This window comes from Strix aluco, chromosome 5 (genome assembly GCF_031877795.1).
Source record: "Strix aluco isolate bStrAlu1 chromosome 5, bStrAlu1.hap1, whole genome shotgun sequence".
Taxonomy (NCBI): domain Eukaryota; kingdom Metazoa; phylum Chordata; class Aves; order Strigiformes; family Strigidae; genus Strix; species Strix aluco.
In genome coordinates this window covers 88354294-88380257 of record NC_133935.1, presented here as the reverse complement: position 1 = coordinate 88380257, position 25964 = coordinate 88354294, and the positions used below count along the sequence as shown (strand labels likewise).

Sequence of the window (25964 nt, the reverse complement as noted above, 5' to 3'; positions counted from 1 at the left end):
TGTCCCAGCGTGGTGACCCCTTGTCTTTAGGGTTGAGGTGGCGAGGGGTTGTGGGGGGCGGCCAGGTGTCTCCTTGCCGAAGCACTGGCGCTGTGGCCCCAGCTTGCAGAGCAGAAAATGATCTGAAGCTCTTGGTCGTTGGAAAAATAACACCGGGCGTGGAGTCGAGGTGCTTTAATTCACGCCGGAGAGGTGATGTTGTGATGTTCCTGCCCCTCATCCTACGTCTGGGCAGTGCGATGGTGCCAGTGCTGTCGTAGCTGATGCTCGCCCTGGCCCTGGCGTGTCCCGGAGCGAGGGAGAAGCCTGGGCTTGGCTTACGGCGTGTCGGCGTCCCCGCGCACGGCCCGGGGCAGCAGCTCCTCTGTTCCAGGGGTGCGAGCTGTTGCTGTGGCGCTGCTATAAATACTGCCGGGACGCTGTTTCCATCCCTGCGCCTGCCGGGCTGGAAACGTGCCCGTGTCGCTTCCGAAAACTCTTCCTGGCACACTTGGATGTTTTCCACCCAGTGTTTTCGGTAGCGTAAACAGGTATTTTGGAGTACGCAGAGCGCGCGTTGCCGAGGGCAGGGGTGGGGTAGTTTGTGCCCAGGCTTGCTGCCTGCCCGGGGATGCAGTCCCTGTCCCCAGCCCTTGGGGACCGAGCTCTCTGCCTGGTGCTGGTGGGCTCTGGGTGCCCTTGGCAGAGTTCAGTGCTACATACAGTATTTATCTGTGATAATATTAAATAGGAATACAGTATTTTTTATTATTAATGATTGATTTACAGTATTAGAGTTCAGGAGCTCTGCTGTGGCATGGTCGGGGACCATGGAGGGCAGCAATGTCTGGGGGATGTGCCTGCACTGGAGGGGCTGCAGAAGCCGGTGGGGTGCTGGGGCCAGGGGCACGGAGCTGCCGGGAGAGCGGGCGCAGTGCCAGCACCAGAGCCTGGCGAGGACCGGTGGTGTTTTTGGGGCGAATGGGGTTCTGCTGGAGTCGGCCCTCACCGCCCTGTCCTGGTTCTGCACCTCCCGCATCGAGGCAGAAGCCTGTGCCTGCCAGTCCGCTGGCGTTTTCTCACTGGTTTTCTCCTGCTTCCCACTGGAAATGTCCCGCTGGGGCTTGTGCCGAAGAGGGGCCACGAGCCCACGCAGAGCTGGCTGTGATGCCCCAAGGAAGCCACGCTCGCACGGCGCAGGGCCGGCTGTTAGAGACCGTGGGCTGGTGCTCGCCCAGGCGCCTCAAGGCCAGTGTGACAGGCCTTGGCTCTGATTTGAGGGGGGGTTCTCCGCTCACCCCTGCTTCCCAGCCAGCCTTCCCAGTTGGAGCCCCCTCCCCTGGCCCTACCGTGGGAACTGCTCCCAGCAGAAGGCGTTGTGTGGCCACGGAGGGCAGGGCAGCCCCACGTCGCCTCCTCGGGGAGCCCCTTGCTCCCCGCCACCTCCATGGAAGTGACTGAGGTCCTCCAGGGACTTTACAGGTGTTTCCAGACCAGCCTTGCGCTGGAGGGAAGGAAATCGGGGTGCAGGTTGGGTGCTGTCGCCCACTGTTTGTCCTGGGACAGCCCCACAGGGACCTTCTGGTGGTTTCAGGCTTGTGGGGTTCTGCCTCTCTGCTGCTTCAGCCTCCTGTGAGCGTAGCCGCTCGCCCTGACCCCCACGATGACGGGGGGAGCACAGGCAGCCCCCCCAAGCTGGGCAACGCCGCTGCCAGGAGCTCCATCCCCAGCGCGACGGGGCTGGCGTGGCACCATTAGCACAGGGCTGAGCTTCCTGCAATTAAACATCGCCCGGAGCACGGCGCCGCGTTTGCTCTCCTTGTTCAAAGGGTGCGTTAATTAACGGCTGCGTGAGGCGGCTCGTGAGGTTCCTCAGCTCCTTGTGTCGGGCGCTTCTGCGGTGAATTCAGGGTTCGTCAGGTTGCAGCTTTGCCCTGAGCTGAAGAATGCTAAAACACAAATATCCCCAAATTTGTTTAATGAGTTCTGACAGCGCTGGCCGGCGGCGCGGTGGGGGAGCTGCCGCGCTCGGCCGCTGGCGTGTGCAGAACGGGGACGGTCTGTGGTTTGGTATGTTTTTTCCACCCCTCCTCTCCCAAAACACGCTCTGCCGTGCTGGGAGTTGGGGCTGCTGTGTCTCCCTGGGGCTGCCTTTCCATCGCGGTGCCCAAAAGCCACCTCGGAAGGGGTTGTGTGGGCTAAACACCCCCCCTAGTCTATCAGAGACAGCGCTTCCAGTGGCAGGAATTCAGACACGGATGGTGCAGCCTCTGTGCTGGAGAAACTGAGTCTGATTTACTGTGTGTTGCTGTCAGCAGCACGAAGAGTTGTTCACCAGCTCGCCCAGGCAGTACCTTTTCTAGATGTGAGTGATCGAATCACTAAAACATCCAGAAAAGTGCCTGGAAAATGGATGTTCCTGGTGATAAAACACGCAGGAACCGGCAGTGTCCTGCCTGCCCTCACCCCGTCTCGTCCTGTCCTTGCAGCCCCGAGCAGAGCAGGCTGGCGGAGCTGGAGGAACAGGCCAAGAGTGCCAAAAAGGGGATGTGGAGCGAGGGGACGGGCTCCCACACCATCCGGGATCTCAAGTACACGATTGAAAACCCCCGGCACTTCGTTGACTCCATGCACCAGAAGCCAGTCAATGGTAAGTTGGCACCAGCTCTGGCCCTTGGGGTGGTCCCTGCCCTCCATCCCTGCCTGCCTGCCTGTGGCCTCGGGGGCCAGCTGCCTGTGCCGTGCTGTTCCCAGCATGCTCTCGCCGCAGAGAGCTGTTCCTGGTGCCGCAGCAGCACCAACCTCTCTGCTTTTGCTCCGCAGCCATCATAGAGCACGTCCGGGACGGCAGTGTGGTGAGAGCCCTCCTCCTCCCCGATTACTACCTGGTCACCGTCATGCTCTCGGGGATCAAGGTGAGGCTCGGCCGCTGGCAGACGCGCTCCACAGTCCTCTCTGTGGCAAGGTCCTTCTTGAATTGGCCAAGTGGAGGAGTTTCACTGAGGCCAAATGCCGGGTGCTGCCCTGGGGCCGCAACAACCCCCAGCAGCGCTGCAGGCTTGGGGGGGATTGACAATGAGCCAGCGGTGTGCCCAGGTGGCCAAGGTGGCCAATGGCGTCCTGGCTTGTATCAGCAGTAGCGTGGCCAGCAGGGACAGGGAAGGGATCTGACCCCTGTGCTCGGCACTGGTGAGGCCGCCCCTCGATGAGTGGGTTCAGTTTTGGGCCCCTCACTCCAAAAAGGCCATTGAATGACTCGAGCGTGTCCAGAGAAGGGCAACGGAGCTGGTGCAGGGTCTGGAGCACAGGTGTGATGGGGAGCGGCTGAGGGAACTGGGGGGGTTTAGTGTGGAGAAGAGGAGGCTGAGGGGAGACCTCATGGCCCTCTGCAACTGCCTGAAAGGAGGGTGCAGAGAGGGGGGATGAGTCTCTTGAGCCAAGGAACCAGCGGCAGGCCAAGAGGGAATGGCCTCAAGCTGCGCCAGGGCAGGGTCAGACTGGCTCTTAGGAAGGATTTCTTTGCAGAAGGGGTTGTTGGGCGTTGGAATGGGCTGCCCAGGGCAGGGGGGGAGTCCCCATCCCTGGAGGGGTTGAAGAGTCGGGTTGACCCAGCGCTGAGGGATCTGGTGGAGTTGGGAACGGTCAATGTTAGATTAATGCTTGGACTGGAGGAGCTTTAAGGGCTTTTCCAACCCAGATGATTCTGGGATTCTGTGAATCTGCACCCCTGTTCATCGTCCATCCTCCTTGGTGCTCTTCGGCACTGGTGCGAGCGTGCTGGGCTGGCACCAAGCCCTGCCAATGCCGGGCTGCAGAAGCAGGGGTGCAGCTGCCTTGTTGCCCGCTGTGCTGTCCTGCGTGCCCCCTCCACTCATGGGCTGGTTGTAGCCAGTGTGGGGTGTTACCATGGGAATGGGAACAGGTTTTGGTGCTGCCCAGCCCAACAGCAGCCTGAGCTCGGGGTTCTGGACACCCAGCAAGGATCTGCCAGTCATGGGGTCAGTGGTTGGCCCCACTCTGCTGGCATCAAGGTGACTGCTGGTGCGTGGGCCGCAGAGCTCGGCCACCAGCGCCGGGGGGTCCCTGTACCCCGGTTTGCTCGTGGCAAGTCAAGGTGGCGAGTCAAGGGCTGTGTCGGTGCAACACGGCACGAAAACATCGGGGTGTGCAGCCCCCCAGCCTGTCTCTGCCAGAAGCTACAGCCAAGACCTGGGGGCCTCCCCGAGGAGGTTTCCCACCCCTGTGTGGAGGTTTTAGAGGTCAGCCCGTGCTCTGACTGTCCCCCCGCCCTGTCTCTGCCGCAGTGCCCCACGTTCAAGCGGGAGGCGGATGCCCCCGAAGTCCCTGAGCCGTTTGCGGCCGAAGCCAAGTTCTTCACGGAGTCACGGCTGTTGCAGAGGGACGTGCAGATCGTCCTGGAGAGCTGCCACAACCAGAACATCCTGGGCACCATCCTGCACCCGGCGAGTGGGGCTGGCTGGGGCCGGGGGGGGGTGGGAGAGGGTCCTGGTAGGACTGTTGGTCATCACTTGCTGGAGATACTGGTTGCGAAGTCTGGGGAGGGGGGGTCTCAGGGTAGGCTGGGAGTCGTGGGCTCTTTACTGGTGGATGTGGGAGACCATGTGGCTATCGCTGGGGTGGCCTTTGCTACCTTGAGGGGCGCCAGGCGCTGTGGCCAGGCCTTGCAGGGCTCTGGGGGGGCTGAGCAGGGCGAGGGAGCTCCCCCCCTCACAGCAGGGCAGGGATGGGAGGAAGGCCAGCTCTCCTCAGGGGGGTCGGGGGCGGGAAAGGCTGCATCCCCCCACTTCCCCGGCTGAGTGGGCACTTGCTCCCCTTCCCCGCAGAATGGGAACATCACCGAGCTCTTGCTGAAGGAGGGTTTTGCCCGCTGCGTGGACTGGTCCATCGCCGTCTACACCCGCGGCGCTGACAAGCTGCGTGCGGCCGAAAGGTGAGTCCGATGCTGCGGGGTTGGGTGCTGGGGGGGGGGCTATGCTCTGAGCGGGAGACTGCAGCCCCCTCTCCCTCCGTCTGCGTGTTGGGGAGGGGTGGCTGGAGCTGTCTGGAAGAGAAGGATCTGGGGGTTCTCATTGACAAGCAGCTGAACAGGAGCCAGCAGTGTGCCCAGGGGGCCAAGAAAGCCAACGGCATCCTGGCTTGTATCAGCACTGGTGTGACCAGCAGAAGCAGGGAGGTGATAGTCCCCCTGTGCTCTGCACTGGTGAGGCCACACCTGGAGTGTTGTGTCCAGTTTTGGGCACCTCAATACGAGAGAGATCTCGAGGGGCTGGGGCGAGTGCAGAGGAGGGCAACGAAGCTGGGGAAGGGCCTGGAGAATAAATCCTGTGAGGAGAGATTGAAGGAGCTGGGACTGTTCAGTGTGAGGAGGAGAAGGTGAGGGGAGACCTCATCACTCTCTACAGCTCCCTGAAAGGACGTTGTAGAGAGGTTGGTGCTGGTCTCTTCTCCCAGGGAATTAGTGACAGAACAAGAGGGAACGGCTTTAAACTGCAACAGGGGAGGTTCAGACTGGACATGAGGAGAAAAATGTTTCCCAGCAAGAGTGGTGAGAGAGTGGAATAGGCTGCCCAGGGAGGGGGTGGAGTCCCCATCCCTGGGTGTGTTTAAGGGCCGTTTGGATGAGCTGTTGGGGGATGTGGGGTAGGGGAGAACTTTGTAGAGTGGGACTGGTGGTTGGACTCGGTGATCCCGAGGGGCTTTTCCAACCTGAAGGATTCTGGGATTCTGTGTTGGGGTACCCCTGGTGCTCTCCTGCAGGGGAGGGAGATGCCATCTCTCCTTGCCCTCTGCACCAGCCCTGCTGCTGCTGCCTCCGCCACGGCTTTGCTGGGCGAGTCACCAGATGGCCTGTCTGTCCCTGAATCACACCCATCCTGTCCCCCTCTCCTCTCCCTCCAGGTTCGCTAAAGAGCGCAAGTTGAGGATCTGGAGGGACTACGTGGCCCCCACGGCAAACCTGGATCAGAAGGACAAGCAGTTCGTAGCCAAGGTGAGCGGTGGCAGAGCAGGGTGGATGGTGCCTGGCTGCCTCGGCGTGTGGATAAAATCCGGCGGGTTTGGCCTCGACTACGTCCCTGGCACACGCCGGGATCCCGGGCAGGCCTGGGGGTGGGAAAAAGTGAAAAAAGGCGAAGGGGAAGGGCCCACAGGGCGTGGGGAAGGGCTGGCAGAGATGTGCTCACCCTGCCTGCCGCGGCGCAGGGCGCTTGGGGCTCGGTGGCGTTTTCCTTCCCGCTCCTGCCCGCGTTCCCAGCGCGGTGTCAGCCGCCACCCCCATCCCGGCGGGTTGCTGGTGTGGGGCTCAGTGGGGCAGCCCCATGGCTAGCACCTCCCTGCAGTAGTTGGCCCAGTTCGGAGGCCTTGTTAGCCTCACAGGTCAGAGCAGCTCCGGGGCTGCCCCGCTTGCAGCGGTGCCTGCAGTTCCTGCTGCACAGAAACCTTGCCGGTGCGGTTCAGAGAGCGCTGGCCTGCCCCAGGAGGAGCATCGCGGGGGGCTACGGGGCGGGGATATGGGGGTTCAGGCACAGCGTGGGGGTCCGGGCACAGCTCCGGGGAGCAGCCCACTAGATGGTGCTGCCGGTTCGCCCAGCGCAGCACCCGGGGGGGCTTCGGTTCTTGGGAGACTGGCAGCAGCCAGATTTGTTGGAAAGTCAGTTTAACCCCCGCGCCCGGGTGCGATCCTGCCCCGGAGCATCCCTGGAGCCGCTTCATCCCTGCCAGGGTGCCTGGCATGACCAGAGTCAGCCTGTGCGACGGGGCTGGGGGCAGAGGGTGCCGGACCCGGTGCTGGCGGGGGGAGCTCCAGAGCTGCCGGAGCAAAGGGCAAAGCTCTCGCGGTCGCTCCGGTCTGGGCCGCATGGTGCAAGCGGTTGAATGAGCTCATCCGTGCGGTGCTATCGCCAGGATCGGCGCGGCAGCTCCTGCCCCGTGGGATGAGGCTGGGGAGGTGCTGGCTTGTGCGTTTGCTTTCAGATTCCACCTTCCTCTGCAGCCGCCTCTTTGCTCGGGTATGGCCCGTGGTAGCGGTAGTGGAGGGCCCCACAATCTTCCCTCCCCAAGCGGTGAAGGGTTTTCCCCTTGGGGTGGGGTACAACCAGGGCTCAAATGCCGAGCCCAGGGGCTCTGAGAAGGCAGGAGGGGAGACCCCACCCCACGGAGAAGGACCATGGTTGGTCCCTACCCAGGGTGCCGCGATCGCGGTGGGAAATAGCACCCTGCGGGCACGGGGCCGGCCGTGCGACGGCGCTGGCACGCTCGGAAGCGCCATCCTGCCACTGGCAGAGGCTGCTGCCGGAGCCGGCACGGGGGCCGTTAGTCATGCCTCGCTCAGCAGCTTGCGGGGGCCTGGTGGAGGGGGCGGGTGGCCGCTCCTGGCATTTTGGAGGTGCCCGTTATTTTGCCGAGCGGCTCGTGTGCGAGCTGGGATGCTGGCGGGGAGCTGCGGCAGGCGGGTGTCTCGTCCTGAGCCCCCAACGAGGCCGTGAAGGTGCCTGCGGCGCGTTTGGGGCTCAGCAGCATCTCCTGCCCTTGAGAATCTGTGGAGATGGCGGGGGGGGGAACACCCCCATGTCCAGGCTGCGCCCCACTTAGGGTCCCCAGAGCAGAGCAGGATGGGTCCCCCCCTGGTTCTGGGCACAGCCCCTCGCTCTGCCAGGGTTCCCCCCCCCAGTGCGGGGTCTGCTCTGGCGCAGTTTGGCCGCTCTGCGGGAAGAGCCCCCAAACGCAGTGACCTCCGTGGTGCCCTCCTGCTTACTGGGGAGGAGACGCAGACTTTCTCTGCCTTCGGTGAAAACCTGCTCTTTTACGCAGGCCTGTGCAAATCAGCATTTAGGGAGCCGTCAGCCGCGGCCTCCCCGGGCGCTGTCGGTTTTTGCAGTGTCAATTTTTGGTCTTTTTTTCCCTTCCCGGGAATTGTAAGTGACAGGGAAAATCAGGACAAATGCCTACACGCCTCAGAGTGCCAGAGCTGAACCCGGAGCTGGGCACGTGCCCGCTCTCCTCGAGGGGCCCCGTGAGCCTCCGTCCGTCCTCCCAGCACTCTGCGGAGAGGTCTGAGCACCCGCAGGCAGGCAGGCAGCGGGCAGGCAGCGATTGCTCCGGCACTGAAGCCGCCTCCGTGCTCGGCAGAATGCCGAGGTGCTCGTTTGCAGCGGTAGAGCTGACGTAGGAGCTGCTGGGGGGGGGGTGGCGGCAGGAGGAGGAGGAGGAGGAAGATCCCAACCTGTCTTTGCACCGTTGAGCAACCGCAGCAAATTGGCTCCGGCTAATTTTGGATCCCGCTGCCGTCGCGGTCAGCTGCCGGTGCTTTGAGGGGAGGGGTTGGTTTGGGGAGAAATTAAGGCTTGGCCTCAATTGTGGATTTGATGGCTGCGAGTGGTAAGGAGAAAAGTGGTGGAATAAAAATGGGAAGAGGCTGGAGGCTTTCTCCTGAATTCCCTACGTCAGCTTGTCTTAGAGCACCCAGGAATTTGGGACAGCGCTGCTTTGAGTTGAATACATCACGCTGAAAGCTATCCTCTGCCAAAAGCTGTTTATAACGTGGGGCTGTCAGAGGTTGTGTCAGCCCCTCTCCCCGCTGTGGGGCAGAATCGGGCCCCGCGGGGGGTTTGGGGCTGGGGGGGGTGGAGCGGTTGAGAGCAGCCCCTCGCCCGGGGCACACTAGGCTCTGTGGGCAGCCCCTGGGCCGCATCCAGGCTCGCTGGCTGGGCTGCGCATCGCTTTGCAGGCTGGAGGAGGCGGTTGTGGATGAGCTGTGCCTGTGTCTTTTTTTTTTTTTAATTTTTTCTTTTTTTTTTTTTCTTTAAATTTTTTTTTCCCCTTCGCAAAATGCTCGGAGCCTTCAGCGTGGCCAAATGGTCTCAGTGGCATCTGCCAGAGCCACCCTGGGAGCTGCTCCCCTACCGAGCTGGGCCCCAAAACTTGCCAAAAACCCCTCAAAAAGCAGTTTTCTGGTCGGGGAGGGGCCAGCGCTGGCCCCTCGCTGGGTGCTGGGCCACCAGCTGCCAAAGTGCCACCGTCCCTGTCCTGCAAGGTCGGGGTGTGGGAGCTCACTCCCAGCTCTGGAGGTGCTTGGTGCAGCGTCCAGTCCCCAAGCCCTCTCCTGCCAGAGCTAACGAGCTGCCCTTGTTAGGGCTGACCAGGCTACCGTGGGGAGCTGGGGAGCACAGTGGCAGCTAGGGGAATGTCCCTGTGTCCCCCCACCCCGCCCCCCAAGTCCGCAGCACTCAGGGGAGCTGCTGGGGCGAAGCCAGGGGTGGGGGCAGTGGGAAATTGGAAATGGTGGTGGGGTTGATGCTGGCAGTGACAAAGATTTATTGCATGAAAAATAGTGACAAGGCACCGCTCGGACCTTCAGGTGGGGGCTCAGGGGGTGTTGCTGGAGCCCGCAGGGGCATCACCCAGTTGGGGTGAAGTCTGTGTCGGGGGGGGGGGGGGGGGTTTGGGGAAGGAGCATGGGGGCTCTGCAAGAAACAGCTGCAGAGATTTTTGAGGGGAAAAAAAAAAAAAAACCAACAAAAAACCTTTCACTGCGTTTATCAAAGTGCCTTTCGGAGGCAGGTGAAGCCACAATAAATATTGGATAAAGGAAGCGGGCCCCAGCAAGCTGAGAAATGGTTAGTGAGAAAAATGGGACGGCCTCCGAGGCGGTGCTGAGCCTCCCCTTTTGCTGCTGCTGTCACCGTGTCCCCTCCTGCCTCTGGGGTCCTGGGGGGGGGGGGGGCTGCAGAGCCCCTGCTGCTGCTTCTGTGGAGCTGGGGCTGCAGTTCCTGCCTGGAGGAGGGGAGTGGGTGCCCAAGGGGGGGAGTAGGAGCCTGAGGAGGACAGAAGATGCCCCAGGAGGGAAGTGGGTGCCCAAGGAGGGGTGTAGGAGCCCGAGGAGGGCAGAAGGTGCCCTGGGAGGGGAGAGGGTGCCCGATTTGGGGAGAGGAGCAGTGGGTGCCCTGCCCTGCCCTGGACTCGCAGCCCCTGGGTGCCCTGGCCGCTGGCACCACTTCCTGCAGCATCCCACACCGCGGCAGAGCCCCGTCGCAGCTGGATCAGCCTGACCAAGGGCCCCGCGAGTTAATTCTGCCAGGAACAGGCTGCTCGGGGCCGGAGAGGCTTGGCAAGTCCCCCAGTGCCAGTTGCTGGCTCCTGCAGGGAACTGGGGCTGTGCTGGTGGCCAGGGGTCAGTGGGAGCCAGAGAGCAGATGAGATCTGAGCGCAGGTCCTGCAGCTGTGACGTGGGCGCGCGGGACGGGTGCGCAGCGTAGCGCAGGATTTGCCCCCGGATCTGACCTGTGGGCTCCCTGGCTGCGGTTTCTTATCTTCACATCTTGTTTTTTAAAAGCAAGAGGGAAGGGAGAGACGCCCAACGCGCCACTGGGGTCCCAGCCAGATCCCCCCCTCCAGCAGCCCTGAAGCGTGAGATTTGATTACTCTGCTTAGCACGGAGCACTCCTCCGGGCTGGGTTCTGCCTACGAGAAGAGAGGGATGTGGGTCTCAGGAGGGGCTGAATCCCTGGGGAGGGACGTCCCCTGGGCGGGGGGGGGCGGTGCTGTGCCGAGCGGAGCGCTGGCAATCCTCGGCATCTGCTTGAACTTTTATTCCTAGAATCCCGTTATCCCTTTGGCTAAGCACATTTCGAGGGACTGGTGTGCTTGCTGGGGCAAAAAGTGCTGCAAGTGGAGCAAGTCTGTGCCCTCCTCCTCCCTCTGCTTCCCCCTGCGAGCTCGGCTCGAGAAGGGGGGATGTGTGGGTCGTCATGATGAGCCACAACGGGAACATTTTCCACTGGGGGAACTGGTTTTGTGCTGGGAGAGGGCAGGGGAAGGTCCGTCCCTGGGTGCCTTGTCCGGCTCCGCCCACTGCCGCTCGGTCCGGGCTTTAATGAAAACTGAGCGGATGAAAGCAGCGTGCCCTGAGCCCTCTGTCCTGCCTGCACGGCCCTGCCCGCCTTTGCTGCCAGTTTTTCTAATTAATTTGCTCCCTGGGTGCGTGGAGAAGCACCAGCCGGACATGTTGTTGCCTGCTTGTGGGGTGGAAGAGCTTCTGCCGTGGGCTGAGCTCGCTCCCTCCTCTACACACCACCATCGTCTGTGGTCCAGTCCCCTCTCTGGTTTTATTTTGGTGTGAAGCCCTGGGGGGGGCTGAGCCCCAGCAAAGGACGGGTGATGTGCTGGTGCGCTGCGGTGTCACCGTCCGGGGGGACTTTGCAGGGCTCTGACCAGTGCTGAGCTCCTCGGGCTGGGAGAGCCGGAGCACGGACACCACTTTGTGAATGGAGTTAAATCTGGTTGGTGGCCGGTCACAAGTGGTGTCCCCCAGGGCTGGGTTTTGGGGCCACTCCTGTTTAACATCTTTATTGATGATCTGGACGAGGGGATCGAGTGCACCCTCAGTCAGTTTGCAGAGGACACCCAGTTGGGTGGGAGTGTTGGTCTGCTCGAGGGTAGGGAGGCTCTGCAGAGAGATCTGGCCAGTCTGGAGCAATGGGCTGAGGCCAACTGGGGGAGTTTCCCTAAGGCCAAATGCCGGGTGCTGCCCTTGGGCCACAACAACCCCCAGCAGCGCTACAGGCTTGGGGAGGAGTGGCTGGAGAGCTGCCAGTCAGAGAGGGACCTGGGGGGGATTGATAATGAGCCAGCAGTGTGCCCAGGTGGCCAAGGTGGCCAATGGCATCCTGGCTTGTATCAGCAGTAGCGTGGCCAGCAGGGACAGGGAAGGGATCTGACCCCTGTGCTCGGCACTGGTGAGGCCGCCCCTCGATGAGTGGGTTCAGTTTTGGGCCCCTCACTCCAAAAAGGCCATTGAATGACTCGAGCGTGTCCAGAGAAGGGCAACGGAGCTGGTGCAGGGTCTGGAGCACAGGTGTGATGGGGAGCGGCTGAGGGAACTGGGAGGGTTTAGTGTGGAGAAGAGGAGGCTGAGGGGAGACCTCCTGGCCCTCTGCAACTCCCTGAAAGGAGGGTGCAGAGAGGGGGGATGAGTCTCTTGAGCCAAGGAACCAGCGGCAGGCCAAGAGGGAATGGCCTCAAGCTGCGCCAGGGCAGGGTCAGACTGGCTCTTAGGAAGGATTTCTTTGCAGAAGGGGTTGTTGGGCGTTGGAATGGGCTGCCCAGGGCAGGGGGGGAGTCCCCATCCCTGGAGGGGTTGAAGAGTCGGGTTGACCCAGCGCTGAGGGATCTGGTGGAGTTGGGAACGGTCAATGTTAGATTAATGCTTGGACTGGAGGAGCTTCAAGGGCTTTTCCAACCTGGATGATTCTGGGATTCTCTGACACGCTGGCAAACCACGTTTGCTTCAGTGACCCACCAGGCACCGGGTCGGTGTCAGTCACTCACCCTGTGCCAGGGGCTGAAGCCGGGGTGGGTGCCAGCTCGTGCTGCTGGTGGGACACTGTCCTGGGTGCCACGCTGCCCGTGGGCACAGCATTCACCTCGGTCTCTCTCCCTCCCCAGGTGATGCAGGTGCTGAACGCCGACGCCATTGTGGTGAAGCTGAACTCTGGGGACCACAAAACCATTCATCTGTCCAGCATCCGACCCCCCCGGCTGGAGGGGGACAGCACACAGGTGACCGTGGGGATGCGTGGTGGCCCTCGGGGGTGGTGGGTGGGGAGGGGGCTGTGCTGGGACCATCTCTGCTGGGACCAGGCCCTCCCCCGGGGGCTCCTTTTCTATCTGGCCTGACCGCCCCCTTGCTGCGTATCCCTGTTTTTCTTCTGGGGGAGCCCCGTCTAGCAGTATGAGTCCTTGGGGAGGAGTTTGAGCGTGCTGCAGGGAGCCCGATGCCTCCCTTATCCCCTGCCTCAGTTTCCCCTGCTGTATTATGGGCATCGTTGCTGCTCTCTGCTGTGCGGAGGTGGGAGAGCCCCATTGCCAGGGCGTGGGGTGATGCGTGGTGGGACGCGCTGACAGATGGATGACGTGGCAGTGGCCAGGCACACGGGCAGCACTGGAGCTGCTCAGCACCCTCGGATCCTTCGCAGTGCCGGAGGCCACAGGGCTGCTGGAGGCCACACAAAGTGTGCAAACCCCTTTGCTTTTCCTTTCCCTCCCCGCTGTGCCCCTCAGCGAGGCACTCAGCTGTGCCGCCCCGGGCACGTCTCCCCTCCAAGCGTCTCTCCCCTCTGCCGTGGGGTCAGGGAGCACTTCCCTCCCTCTCCCTGCCTTCGGGATGAGCAGGCTGCTCTGTCCTCCGGCTCGCAGGGACACCGGGCTCTGTCTCACAGAGACCTGCAGCATCAGGCTCTGATGGAGAAATCCCAAAGACTGAAGCCTTTGGAAAACACCGCGTTGTTCGTGTACAGTTTGGTCTCCGCCGTGCTTGGTTTGAGCATCTTGTGTGCTGGCGTGCCCTGGACCTTGAGCGCTGCGCTCGGCAGCAACATGAAAGCGCCCCAAATCAGCTCTGCCGCGTGGCTGCGGGTCGCACACTGAGTCCACTCCACCTCCGCTCAAAGGGACCCGGCACGCCGGTGTGATCCCCGTGCCCCTTCTTCGGCGCGGAGCGGGTGGCGGTGGGGGCAGCCGGTACTTCCCAGCAGGGCTGTGATCTGCGGCATGGGCCCAGGAGCCCGGCTTCGATCTAAAACTATCCAAAAGGAGGGATTTATCTGCTTGCTGCTTCTTTCTTTTATTTTTGATGCACTCGAGAGCTGCTGAGACCCCCACCGAGCACCCGCATTGTTCCTGGCAGAAACCTCCTCATCCCGCGCCTCTTGAGCTGGCGAGGAGCGCTCCTGCCTGCGAGCGAGAGCAAGGCTTTCCAGCTGGGAGCAAAAAACCAACCTTCACTCAGGATTATGCGAAAGCTGCCTTTTCCAGGGCTGTTTTTTTTGTTTTTTTCACCCCCAAACGGCACAGATGCTCTGAGCGCCGGCTCGGGTTGGCCTCACCGTGCTGGCAGGCGACAGCACCGCATGCCGCGGCTCCCCGAGCTGTTGGTGGGCGCAAGGGCAGAGCCCAGGTTGCTGGGGGAATGGTGGTTTGGAAATTCCTCCCTCCTAGGATGCCGCCTTGTTTTGTACACACTGAATTATGAATAACTTCCCAGATTAGCCTCTTTCCTCCTGCTGTTTCTCTGGCGCCGGGTGGCCGGGAGCTACCAGGAGCCGAGCGGCATGCTCGCATGGTGGGGAGGGCACGAGGCGGCTGTCAAACGGCCACCGGTGCCGGCGGCGGAGGCGGGGGACCTGCTCCCTCGTGCCCGCTGGCACTGCCAGGAGGAACGTGGTTTCTTGGCGGCACGGTCGCAGTCTCCAAGGAGACCGCAGAAAAGCGGCTGCCCCCCGCCACCGCCGCCGCGCTGCCAGCTCCCCCGGCAAAATCCTTCGCTTGCTTGGGTGCTGCGGCCCTGGCACGCGGGTGGGTGCCTTCTCCCTGCCTGCTGGGAGCCGCTGGGCTCGCCGCTGTGCCCGGGGGATGCCCTAAATGTGGGTTCTTCCCCCAGTGCTGAGGTCTGGGGTCTTGCTGTGGATGCCCCAACAGCCCAAAGTCGCTGGTGTGCGTCTGGTGTCCCGTGTGGGGAGCCTGTTGTCTCGGCATTTGGAAACATCTGCGCCGTTAGGTTACATCCTGCCTTTGCCAGGGCTGGATCCTTCTGCCAAACCCTCCGGTGCTGTGAAATCACCAGCGTGGCCTGGCCGGCACGAGGCCTGGTGATGCAGAACTGCGAGAGCTGCTTCCATCTTCCTACTCTCCTTCCTCCTCCTCCTCCTCCTCCAAGAGCTGGAGCAGGCGGCGCTCCGGAGTCTGCTGAGGTTCAGAAAATACATGTTTGGGCTCTTGGCCTGCTGCGGGCTCCCCAGAGTGGGAGGGTTTTGGGTGCTGGCACCGGGACGAGCTCTCTGGCCCTTCGTGGTTGCCCCAGCGCTGCCTCTGGGTGCCCTTGCACCGTGCCGGAGCGGGTTCGGCCACGGCCACTCTAGTTTGTGGGTGCCCCAGTTAAACCTCAGTTCTTCCTGTCTGGGTTTTATCCTTCTTTAGGCCCTGCTGCGTTTTCATCTCTGGCTCTGCTTATGCGGTTGCTTAATTACCTGTGAATGCAATTAATGAAATGTTTACCCCCCTTCCCCTTCCAGATCATTAGTTTGAGGAAAAAAAACAAAACCCAAACCATCAAAAAGCCCAACAACCAACCAAAAAAGCCTTAGCCAGACACACTGGTCCCCTCGCTCAGCTGTGTGCCCCTCGCCCCCATCCCTGAGTTGGTGCTTGTGGGTGGCTGCTTTCTGCCCCCGAGCTCCCCCCCGCTCTGCCCAGGGACCCTTTAATCCTGCTCCAGCCCCTTGGTCTGGAAGTTTCTGCACTGGGGGGCTCAGGGTGGGAGACCCCGATCCTAGTTGCCCTTGCAAAGATGGAACCTGAGCTCAAGGCATGTGTATATATATATATACATATATAAAAATACATATAATTTGTATTTTGGGTTGATTTTGGGCTGTTCTGGAAGGGTGTAGCCATGAGGTGCTGTGTGTGGGTCTGGCGGCTGCGTCACAGAGCACCGGGGCTTGGCAGCGTTGGCTGCGCCCCGCTGAGGGCTGGCCACGCACCCACCCTCGTAGGTAGCATGTAGATAACGTGGCGCCGCCAGGGAGATGCGTCTCCATCCCGCCGAGCACAAATTGGTCCCGAGGCACCTGATCGAGGAGATGGGAAATGACAAACCGAAAATTCAGCGTAATAAAATCCTACAGCCTTTCATCTCCCGCCTTCATCACCCGGCGCGAAATGAATCCTGAGAGCAGGAGCTGATAGCATTTAATATCTCTATCGCTTGTCTCTGTCGAGGAATATGTGTATTCAGATGAAGATGCATCTCCCGCCGTGCAGGTGCTGGGTCTGCTGGGGACGGCCGGAGCCCCTCACTGCGAGGGCCAGATCCCCTCACCGGAGCAGCCCCCAGGGTTGGGGGCAGCATCTCAGGGGCAGGATGCAGCACCGAAAGCCGAGTGTTTAATCCTTCCCCGGGCCCTGAGTGTAAGCGACTCGCCGGGCTGCAGCCGTACCCCCACGCTCACCACGGCTGGTGCTGCCCTCGCCTCCAGTGGAATCACCTGGACTTTGTTAGGCCGGGCTGGCACCAAGGCTGGTTTCTGCCGTGTTTAAGCCCGTAGCCTTGAAGCATGAGCTTGTTTCACCACACCACTGAGGTTCAAAACATGGGGTGCTCCAAGCTTTGGGGTGAGCGGGGCATCTCCGGGTGCTGGGAAGCCTTTCCCCGTCACTGCGGCTCATGCCCATCGCTCCGGCGTCCTGCATCACTCAGCCCTTGTACCCCACGGTGGGGTTTGGGGTCCCTCATACCCCGCAGTGGGGTTTGCGGTCCCTCATACCCCGCGGTGGGGTTTGGGGTCCCTCGTACCCCGTGGTGGGGTTTGGGGTCCCTCGTACCCCGCGGTGGGGTTTGGGGTCCCTCGTACCCCGCGGTGGGGTTTGGGGTCCCTCGTACCCCACGGTGGAGTTTGGGCTCCCTTGTACCCCGTGGTAGGCTTTGGGTTCCCTTGTACCCTGCAGTGGGGTTTGGGGTCCCTCGTACCCTGTGGTAGGTTTTGGGGTCCCTCATACCCTGCGGTGGAATTTGGAGTCCCTTGTACCCCGTGGTGGGGTTTGGGGTCCCTCGTACCCCACGGTGGAATTTGGGGTCCCTTGTACCCCGTGGTAGGTTTTGGGGTCCTTCGTACCCCGCGGTGGGGTTCAGGGTCCCTCACACCCCGCAGTGGGGTTTTGGGTCTGTCCATCTCAGCGATGGATCGGGCCCTGCCCAAGCAGGTGCATCGGATGCGACCAAAGGCCGAGCCCTGTCCATGTGTTTCCGTGGGACGGGAGGAAGAGCGGGAGGAAGAGCAAAGCCCCGGTGAGGGGCCCCGAACTGCCGGATCTGCGAGCAGTGAGCGGTGGTTCCGGCTCAGGGATCGGGGCTTTCCTGGGTCTCGGTGTCAGCACCGTTCCTGGTGTTCGGGAGGCTTCAGCTTTGCTTTTTTAATCAGAAATTCCCTCCCTCGGAGAGCTAAATTACAGAATCTCGTTAGCAGCTCTGCTCTAGCAAGCTGCGTTTGCCCGATTGATGCAGCGGCAGCACAAATCTGCTCCGATCCCCCAATTTATCTAAAATGATATCTTAATTGGTAAAACTCTTGGAGTGGGAGACTGAAACACATGGACCCTGATTTGAAGAGCAAAAACAGGGATAAAACCATCCTGCTGGTGCTGGGTTGGGGTTTTTTCAAAGTCTGAAAGTGGGGCAGGGTCTCTCCTGGCTGGAGCGGGGCTGCGGGGGGGAGATGTGATTGCTGCCGGGGGGCTCGAGGTTTTGGCAGCACCAGGGCCCCTCCACGGCCCTGGGAGCCAGAGGGAGGAGATGGAAATGGGGTCAGGAGCGGAGATATCCCGGCTCCTTTCCTGGCTGTGCTGCTGCTCCGGGACTCAAAGGTCCCTGCTCCTGCCTGTGTGGTGGAGATAAGGTTGATATCGGTGGTGGGGGATTTCTTTAAGGATCATCTGGTTGCTCTGGGGCACCTTCCAGCTGCATTTTTTGAGGGCACAAAGCCGAGGTTATCTGGGTTTTTTTTGTTTATACTGGATGGTGTCTCACGCCTGTCCGCCTGCCCCGCACCAACGCTGGTGAGGGGGTGCTGGGGAGGGCTCTGGGGCACCTTTGGGTGCCTCCAAGCCCCGGGGCAGAGGGCGGTGGGTCTGCGGAGGGTGGGACCCCGGTGCTGCGCCCGCTCCGGCTGTTGGGAGCGCATTTGGCACGGCCGCAGGTAATCGCGAAGCCGACACGAGTGTCAGGGCTGTCACCGCACCGGGCAAACTTGGAGGAGCAGGCGCTGCCGCAAACAGAAAGCTGGAAACAGAGGGAAGCTGGAAATGGCTTCAGAAGAAGAAAAAACAGATTTGGGCTTGGATTTTTTTTTTTTTTTTCTTTCCTGCGCGGGTTCCTTGGCTTTCGGTATGTTTCCAAAGGCAGGGAACTGCTGGCTCCCGTTGGGCTGCGAGCAGATGAGGGATTAGCCAGCCCCCGCGCTTGCCAGCCTCCAGAGAGCGGGAGCCGTCACCCACGGAGGGTCCTTGTTCCCAGTCTGGGGCGGGGGGGAACCCACCAGCTGGGCTCTGGGGTGCTGGGTCTGGCGGGGCAGGGCACACGCGATGCTGCTTCCCCTCAGAGCTCAAGGCTGAGGGGTGACGCTGGGCAAAAAAAAAATACACATGGCCATGGCTGTTTGTCCGCCCAGCCGGGCACGAAGGTTGCCAGAAGGTTGGTGCTCCTGACGCGGGGTTTGACTGAATCCGCCGGTATTTCAGGCTTTTTCTACGCCTTGAATCTCATGTCTGATCCATGTTGCAGCCCGGTGATCTTCGCCACCCCCTCGCCGCCGGGCAGGGCTGAGCCTGGGTGAAGGCAGAGCAGGGCAGTGATGGACGGTGGCCCCGGCAGCACCGCTGCTCCCGCTCCTCATCATTCTACCCGCTGGCTCTGCACCACGCTCCAGCAGATTTTAGAAAGCGCCGTATTTTACCCAAACCCCATCAAACAGCAGTTCTTCCTCTCTGCTCCTTTCCCTGACACTCGCTGATTGCCAGAATATTTATGGGAAAATGGAAGTGCCTTGTAGCAATGACCTGCCCAGCACATGCCAGCCCGCCCAGCACCGCTGAGGAAGGGCAGGGGATGGACTCTGAGGTCAAGGGCAGCCTGGACGCCCCGAGCTGCTGGTTTTGTTGCTCTTTGAGATGAATTTGGGCCCCTGACTCCAAAAAGGCCATTGAATGACTCGAGTGTGTCCAGAGAAGGGCAACGGAGCTGGTGCAGGGTCTGGAGCACAGGTGTGATGGGGAGCGGCTGAGGGAACTGGGGGGGTTTAGTGTGGAGAAGAGGAGGCTGAGGGGAGACCTCCTGGCCCTCTGCAACTCCCTGAAAGGAGGATGCAGAGAGGGGGGATGAGTCTCTTGAGCCAAGGAACCAGCGGCAGGCCAAGAGGGAATGGCCTCAAGCTGCACCAGGGGTCCCCGCCAGAGGATGCGCAGGCAGGGCAGGAGATGGCCTGTGAGGGACGTGTGCCGGCAGGCGCGGTGGGCACCGCGGAGGAAAACCACCCCTGAACCCCGGCTCTGGTGCCGCCCTGGTTGAGCTGCTGCTGCTACCGAACTGGAGAGGGGCTGGGGGTGACAAGCCGGGGAAGCGAGCGGCTGCCTTGTTTGCAGCACTGGGGAAGCCCGGGCTGCTGTGCCATCGGCATCGCAACTGCTGAAAAGTTGTACCGTCACCCAGACAGCGCCGGGGGGGGCTTTGCAAAGAGAACCGAGCTCTGCGCTCCCCGGCCAACGCGGCACCTCCAAGCAGCCTCCGCCCAACTCCCAACCGTGCCGGTGGCGCGGCGGGGATGCGGCCAGCCGTGCCGCAACGCCGCCTCTCTTGGCAGGGGCCACAGCGTCGCCCGCGCTCCCCAGAACCCGCCGAGCCGAGGATGCCAGAAGAGCCTCTGCAGGGACAGGAGGAACCGATCCACGTTCACAGCTAACGTTGAAACTTCTGCCAAGCCAAGCGCAGCCGCCCTCTCTCCAAAATCCGGCTCACTGCAGAAAAGCACCAGGCAGGCACCTGCAAACCATCTGTCGAGCAGCCCTCGCCTCGGCGAGCGCAGCTCCCACCGAGGGGGCCGGGCAGGACGAGGCACCCACAGGCGCCCGAGGCTCTGCCAGCGAGACCCGCGCGCCATCAGGTACCCCGAGGTGTCACAGCGCTGGAAGAAAAAAGCTCATTTCTAGGGATAAAGCAGCTGCGATTGCTAAAAACCCGGATCCTGAACAGCTCGTTTCCCAAATCTTAAACAGGGTTAGAAATTCACAGAATCCAAGAAGCATCTGGGTTGGAAAAGCCCTTGAAGCTCCTCCAGTCCAACCATTAACCTCACACTGACCGTTCCCAACTCCACCAGATCCCTCAGCGCTGGGTCAACCCGACTCTTCAACCCCTCCAGGGATGGGGACTCCCCCCCTGCCCTGGGCAGCCCATTCCAACGCCCAACAGCCCCTTCTGCAAAGAAATCCTTCCTAAGAGCCAGTCTGACCCTGCCCTGGCGCAGCTTGAGGCCATTCCCTCTTGGCCTGCCGCTGGTTCCTCGGCTAAAAGACCAAGTAGCCATCCCTTCCCAAGGAGGGTCCCTCGTTTCCTCGGCTTAACACCCATCTGCCAGCTTCTCCTGTTTCTTTGGGCTGTTCTTGGTGCCTTCATCCTTCTAGGAATGGGTGACCTACAGCAACCAGCCTTGGAGGGGACCCCCCAGCTCAGCCTCACTCCCCGGGGACCCCGCCTTGTCGTCATTGTCCCCCTCAGCACGATGAGGATGGTCCCTGGCTGCGGCTCGTGCCTGGCTGGCCGGGAGCTCTGGGCCAGACTTAAATCCAAGGCCAGTGTGGCCAAGCCGTGCCTGGGGAGTGACGCCGTACGGCTCCGCCGCGGCGGGGTCTGTGTGGCGAGAGGCTCTTGTTTCCCTATTTGTCGAGCAGGGTTTGTACTACAAAAAGCGCGCCGCGCTCAACGAGCATAAAAGATTAATGAGAAACAAACCCGTGAACTCATCAGTGTCTCATCTCCGCTAAATTACCGTTACAAGGATCGTTGTAGCTCATCCATGTATTGTGTAACAGAACTGATTGCCGGCGTGGATGGGGCGTGCGGTGAGCGCTGCCACGCCGGCGGAGCAGCGCGGCGGAAAATTTTAAGTGCTCAGGCATCTGGCCTTAATGTCTTCTAAATATTGGCAGAGGAGAGGTGCATCTGGGGAGAGGCGGGCGCAGAAAGTGGGGGCACTGGAGTTCCCCGATCAATATTTAATAGGGGCTGCAGTAGCTTCCAGGGAGAAGACAGACGAAGTCAGCATGTTCTTGCAACCTGTTTTCTGCCCTCCGGGCAGCGTGTTTCTTCTAGTGTGAAAATGATGAGCTTGCACCTCTCTCCCCTGTTCTGCTCTCCCTTCTCCCTGCATCTTTCCACAGCTGGAAAGCAATTCTTTGGTGTTTGACCCGGGACTGCGGGTTGGTGAGATACAGCTCCCGACAGTGCAGGGTGCTAAATCCTGGCTTTTGGGGGACTTCGGGCGGGTCTAGAGCCCTGGTAAAACTGCGGTTTTATCGCAGGTGGGTTTTCTTTCCCCTGGCTGAAAGCAAATGTGCAATGGTGCAGCCAGAGCCTGGCTCCCGGGGGATGTGTCAGGGCCAGGGATGAGGCCTGATCTGGGCTGGATTAATTTGTGAGCTGGCACAGCTGCGTTCCTGCATGGTTAACGGCCTCTGGCATCCCGGGAAATTGCTCACGGCTTACAGAGCAAAAGCTCAGCAGCAAAAAAGAAAAGAAAAAAAAAAAGCGAAGCAGTAAAGCAGGCGGCAGCAGCGCAGAGGAGCAGCGGCCGGGCCGGCGATGGGCTGTGGGCAGCTGGCCAGCCTTGGAGCCAGGGCTGGGGCCAGTTTGTGGCGACGGGCAGGAGCTTGCTGGCAATTATGGAGCAGCTTCTCTACCAGGCAACAGCTCTGCCACCGCAGGCAAGAGCTCGCAGGCTCCGGGGCTTGTGTCGCCAGGAGGAAGATGCAGCCGGGAGGAAGATGCAGCTCCAAACCATATGCTCTGTGAATAGCGGCAGCCCTTAAGTGCTTGGTCTTATTGATGCCATGTAAGTAATAAGCCCTGAAGATCGGGCTGTGCTAAACTACTTCCCAAACAACTTAAACATTTAAGTGTTGTAATTCTTCTGACCCAGCAGAAGTGCCGGGTGTTTGACACCGACGCTTTGAGGAGGATCCAGGCATCTGCCAGCTCGTGTTTGGGAGGCCGACACTCCCGTTGGGTTTTGCCTCGTGCTCCCGTTGGGTTTTGCCTCGTGCTCTCCGGGAGCCGCTCTCTGCTTGCAGAGGTTTAATCACCTCCAGCGTCGACACAGAGACGGGCAGACCCGGTGTCCCGCGCGCGCGACCTCCCGGCTCCTCGGCACGGCCGGCTCTGCGCCAAGGCTGTGGCGAACGTTTCTCGGTCTGCTGGGTGAGCGTGAAAAACGCTGATGGGAGAATGAAGCTTCGACCTTTTGATCTCATCAGGAAGCGACTGCGAAGCCTCTATTGATGGTTAAATTGCACTAAATTAGAGAGGAGCTGTGCAATTCTGCCACATTGCTGAACTGTGCAATTAACGTCCTGCCTAGCAACAGCACCCTTGTGCCTCAGGAAACTTAAGCCCATGATTTTAGGTATGTGATGAACCTGCCTCTGCGAAGACTTAATTTTTTTCTCCCTCTGCTCCATCTGGGAGGCAGCCAGAGCCTGCGAGGAGGTGGAGTTCAGCGCCCAGCATGGCTGCAGCAGGGCTCTGCCTCCGCACCCTGGATCCCACCCCGTGAGCGCTGGGCTCTCCCCTGGGTGCCGTGGGGTGACCGAGGGGACGCTGGAGGGCACGGCCGGGACATGCGTTGGTTCAAGGGCACTGCCATGGTGCTGGCATCGCCTCGGCTGGCTGGTGGGGTACCCCCGCCCCACTCCCCGTGGCGGTGAAGGGGTCCCAGCACCTTCATCGCGGCGTGGACCCGCTGCGGTGTCGGGCTGGAGGCAGGAGGGGGAATCTCTCGTGTCGAGAGCCAACGCAAGGCTCACGTCCTCGCCCCGCTGCCTCGCTCCTCCTCCTGCTTTCCTGTGGGTCAGGGCTCAGCTTTTATCCCTCCAGCCGGGAGCATGACAAAGGCCTGGCTCTGCACAGTGGGGGAGGATTGCTGGAGCTCTGCTCTGTGCCTCCCCCAGCACCCCTCCCTTTGCATCACTCGGGCATTTCAGCTGTGTTAACACCTCCCTCCAGGCACCTCTCCCAGCGCTGTGTGGAGTCATCATGAATATTCCCCCCCGCCGTCAGCACCACCGGCTGCTGGAGATCTCTATTTAGTCGCTAGACATTTGAAGACGTGCTGCAAGGGGATGGTGCCTGTCCCTCGCTGGCACCCGCAGCCCACCCAGCTCCTCCGCCTGCCGCCACGTGCTCGGGGACGCTGCCCGCCTGTCCCCACCGCCCCGCTTCCCCCCTGCGCCGAGCTCCTTTCGCTGCACCCCCAAACCCCCTCTTGCCTCTGGGTGCTGGTGCCAGGCTGCGATGGGAGCACTTGGGGGGTTGTCACTGCCGGGACACCTCGTTCATGAACTTGTACCTCCTGAAATCCCCGAGGTGAGGGGCAAAGCCGTCGGGCCCCTGGGAAACACGGAGCTGCTGTGGGGCTGCGGGGCTCAGTGCCGGCCAAGGGTTTGTCCCCTCTCGGCGCGGCGTAGCCCGGGTGTCACCGCTGCTGCTTTGCCGCGAACGGCCAGGCCAAAACGGATAAGTTGTACCGAGGTTCTGGGGGTTGGGTCGCGCCCACTGTGCCGGGCTGCGGGGACGGAGCTGCCGGTGCCAGCGTCGCAGCCTCCCCCTCTGCTAAAGGTGCTGGGCAAGGGACAAGGGACAGCGCGGGACAGACCCCCCCGCTGACATTTCCTACCCCGACCCTCTACTGCAGGGTCTGAGGATGGACCCTGCCCATGTCATGGGCCCTGCCTGTGCCTCAGACCCTGCCCTACGGATCCTGCCTGCCCCATGGACCCTGCCTGCACCACAGACCCTGCCTGCACCATGGATCCTGCCTGCGCCTCGGATCCTGTGCTACGGACCCTGCCTGCCCCACAGGCCCTGCCTGCCCCACAAAACTTCCCTGCCTGTGCATTGGACCCTGCCTGCACCACAGACCCTGCCTGTGCCTTGGATGCTGCGTGCACCACAGACCCTGCCTGTGCCTCAGATCCTGCCCCACAGACCCTCCCTGCCTGTGCCTTGGACGCTGCGTGCACCACAGACCCTGCCTGTGCCACGGACGCTGCCACAGACAAGGGGGTCACGGGATGGCCCGCGAGCAGGACAGGGCTGGTGACAGTGACGGCTCAAGATGTTCCCTCTCCTGGTCCCTGCGGAGGGGACGGTGGCTCCATCCTTAAAAGCTTTTTGCCTCCCTCCCAGTCCGGCCGCTGCTGTCCTAGTTTTTTGCTGGCTGCTATTCTCCCCCTCCGTCACGTGCGGGTTGGGCACACGGTGCGCTTGAATACAGCTTCTGCTGCTGCTGCTGCTTCTGCGGGCGGCGCCGGGCTGGGCTCTGAGCTGCTCCCACCACTTCAAACACCTCCCTCGACCTGGCACCCGCGAGACCGCCGCTGCAGCGTGGGGCTGCGCTTCGTAGGCTCAGCAGGAATTCAGTTCCCCAGGCGCAGGGGATGGGGTCAGGAGGGGACGCCTGTGTGTCCCCTCCCGCGCTCCGAAAGGGTGTGTGACCCTGAAACCAGGGCCGTGAGGTGCATCCAGTGACAGCCCCGTTCCGCATCCCGTGGGGTTTGCAGTTACCGTCTGAAATTTGGGTTCACAGTGTTGAAAGGGTGGGGGTTTTTCCTTAAATCCTGAAATGGCTGCCACCGCCAGAGCCAGGGAGCCTGCCAGCAGCTGCTGGCTCTTTTGCTCTGAGTAGAGCCCATCCCTGTCCCCTCGGGGATGGTTTCAGGGCTGGGATGGAAGGAGGCAGAAGCATCTCCTGGCTTTGCAGAGTCCCGCAGCCAAGCTCTGGGTCTGAGTCAGCTCTGTTCGGAGACTGCTGACCCTTTTTTCACGCTCCTCGTGAGCAGATCAAGCCAAATCAAGGCCGCCCCTCGATGAGTGGGTTCAGTTTTGGGCCCCTCACTCCAAAAAGGCCATTGAATGACTCGAGCGTGTCCAGAGAAGGGCAACGGAGCTGGTGCAGGGTCTGGAGCACAGGTGTGATGGGGAGCAGCTGAGGGAACTGGGGGGGTTTAGTGTGGAGAAGAGGAGGCTGAGGGGAGACCTCCTGGCCCTCTGCAACTGCCTGAAAGGAGGGTGCAGAGAGGGGGGATGAGTCTCTTGAGCCAAGGAACCAGCGGCAGGCCAAGAGGGAATGGCCTCAAGCTGCGCCAGGGCAGGGTCAGACTGGCTCTTAGGAAGGATTTCTTTGCAGAAGGGGTTGTTGGGCGTTGGAATGGGCTGCCCAGGGCAGGGGGGGAGTCCCCATCCCTGGAGGGGTTGAAGAGTCGGGTTGACCCAGCGCTGAGGGATCTGGTGGAGTTGGGAACGGTCAGGGTGAGGTTCATGGTTGGACTGGAGGAGCTTCAAGGGCTTTTCCAACCGAGATTGTAATTCTGTGATTCTGTGGAAACACTGCTTGAGACCTGAAAGCCTCCTGGGTGTGCAGTGCCCGCAGCGGTGCCCCGTCCCAGCGCATGTGCGGCTGGATTTCAAGCTGCCGGCTGTTCTGTCCCCGGCTGCTGGCGCGCCATCCCACCCGCCGCACCCAAAATGCAGGGGAAGGTGTGAAATGCCAGCGCCGAGGCTCGGGGAGCTGCTGCGACAGCAGAACTGGCGGCGAGGCGGGTCTGGCTGGGAGCACTGGGGAGCTCGGGGACGCGTGGGCAGCATAGGGGACCCCGGGTGCCCCGTGGGGCTGCCCGGCTGTGGTCGGGCGTAGCCCAAACCCCCCGCCTCCAAACCGACGTGGGGTTTGCCCATTTTCTGTCAAACTCTGCTCGGTGCCCAGCCCGTGGTCGGCTCGATGCTCCAGGGTAGCCCCAGGCTGGTGTGTTGGGGGAGATGCAGCGTTGGGATGTCCCGATGCGGGGTTTGCAGCACCGTTTTTTGGGGGGTGCAAGTGTTCTCCAGACTGGGGGGGTCCATCCATCACTCTCCCTCCCCTTCCCATGGGGGCTGTGGGGTAGAATCCCACCTCGGCAGAGCAGCAGGGCAGTTAGTTAGCATATCGCATCACTCTCCTGGGAGATTTTGGATGATAAATTGCTTTTTGGTTGAAAATAATATAAAAACTTCATTTCACGTGGATGGAGGCGTTTGTGGAGCTGCTCCGCTGAGCTTCTGGGTTTGTTGATGAGGTGGGATGGGCGCAGGGGCTTTGCGCTGGGACCAG

General features: G+C 61.4%; 1 protein-coding gene across 1 annotated transcript in view; it reads left to right on the top strand.

The window, feature by feature from the left end:
* Window positions 1-25964, top strand: part of SND1 (staphylococcal nuclease and tudor domain containing 1) — a 98651-nt gene that overhangs the window by 9932 nt on the left and 62755 nt on the right. The window contains exons 5-10 of the mRNA XM_074828151.1: window positions 2469-2629; window positions 2803-2894; window positions 4284-4442; window positions 4824-4930; window positions 5899-5989; window positions 12442-12555. Coding sequence (XP_074684252.1) covers window positions 2469-2629; window positions 2803-2894; window positions 4284-4442; window positions 4824-4930; window positions 5899-5989; window positions 12442-12555 — 724 coding nt within the window. The remainder of the gene's footprint in view (window positions 1-2468; window positions 2630-2802; window positions 2895-4283; window positions 4443-4823; window positions 4931-5898; window positions 5990-12441; window positions 12556-25964) is intronic.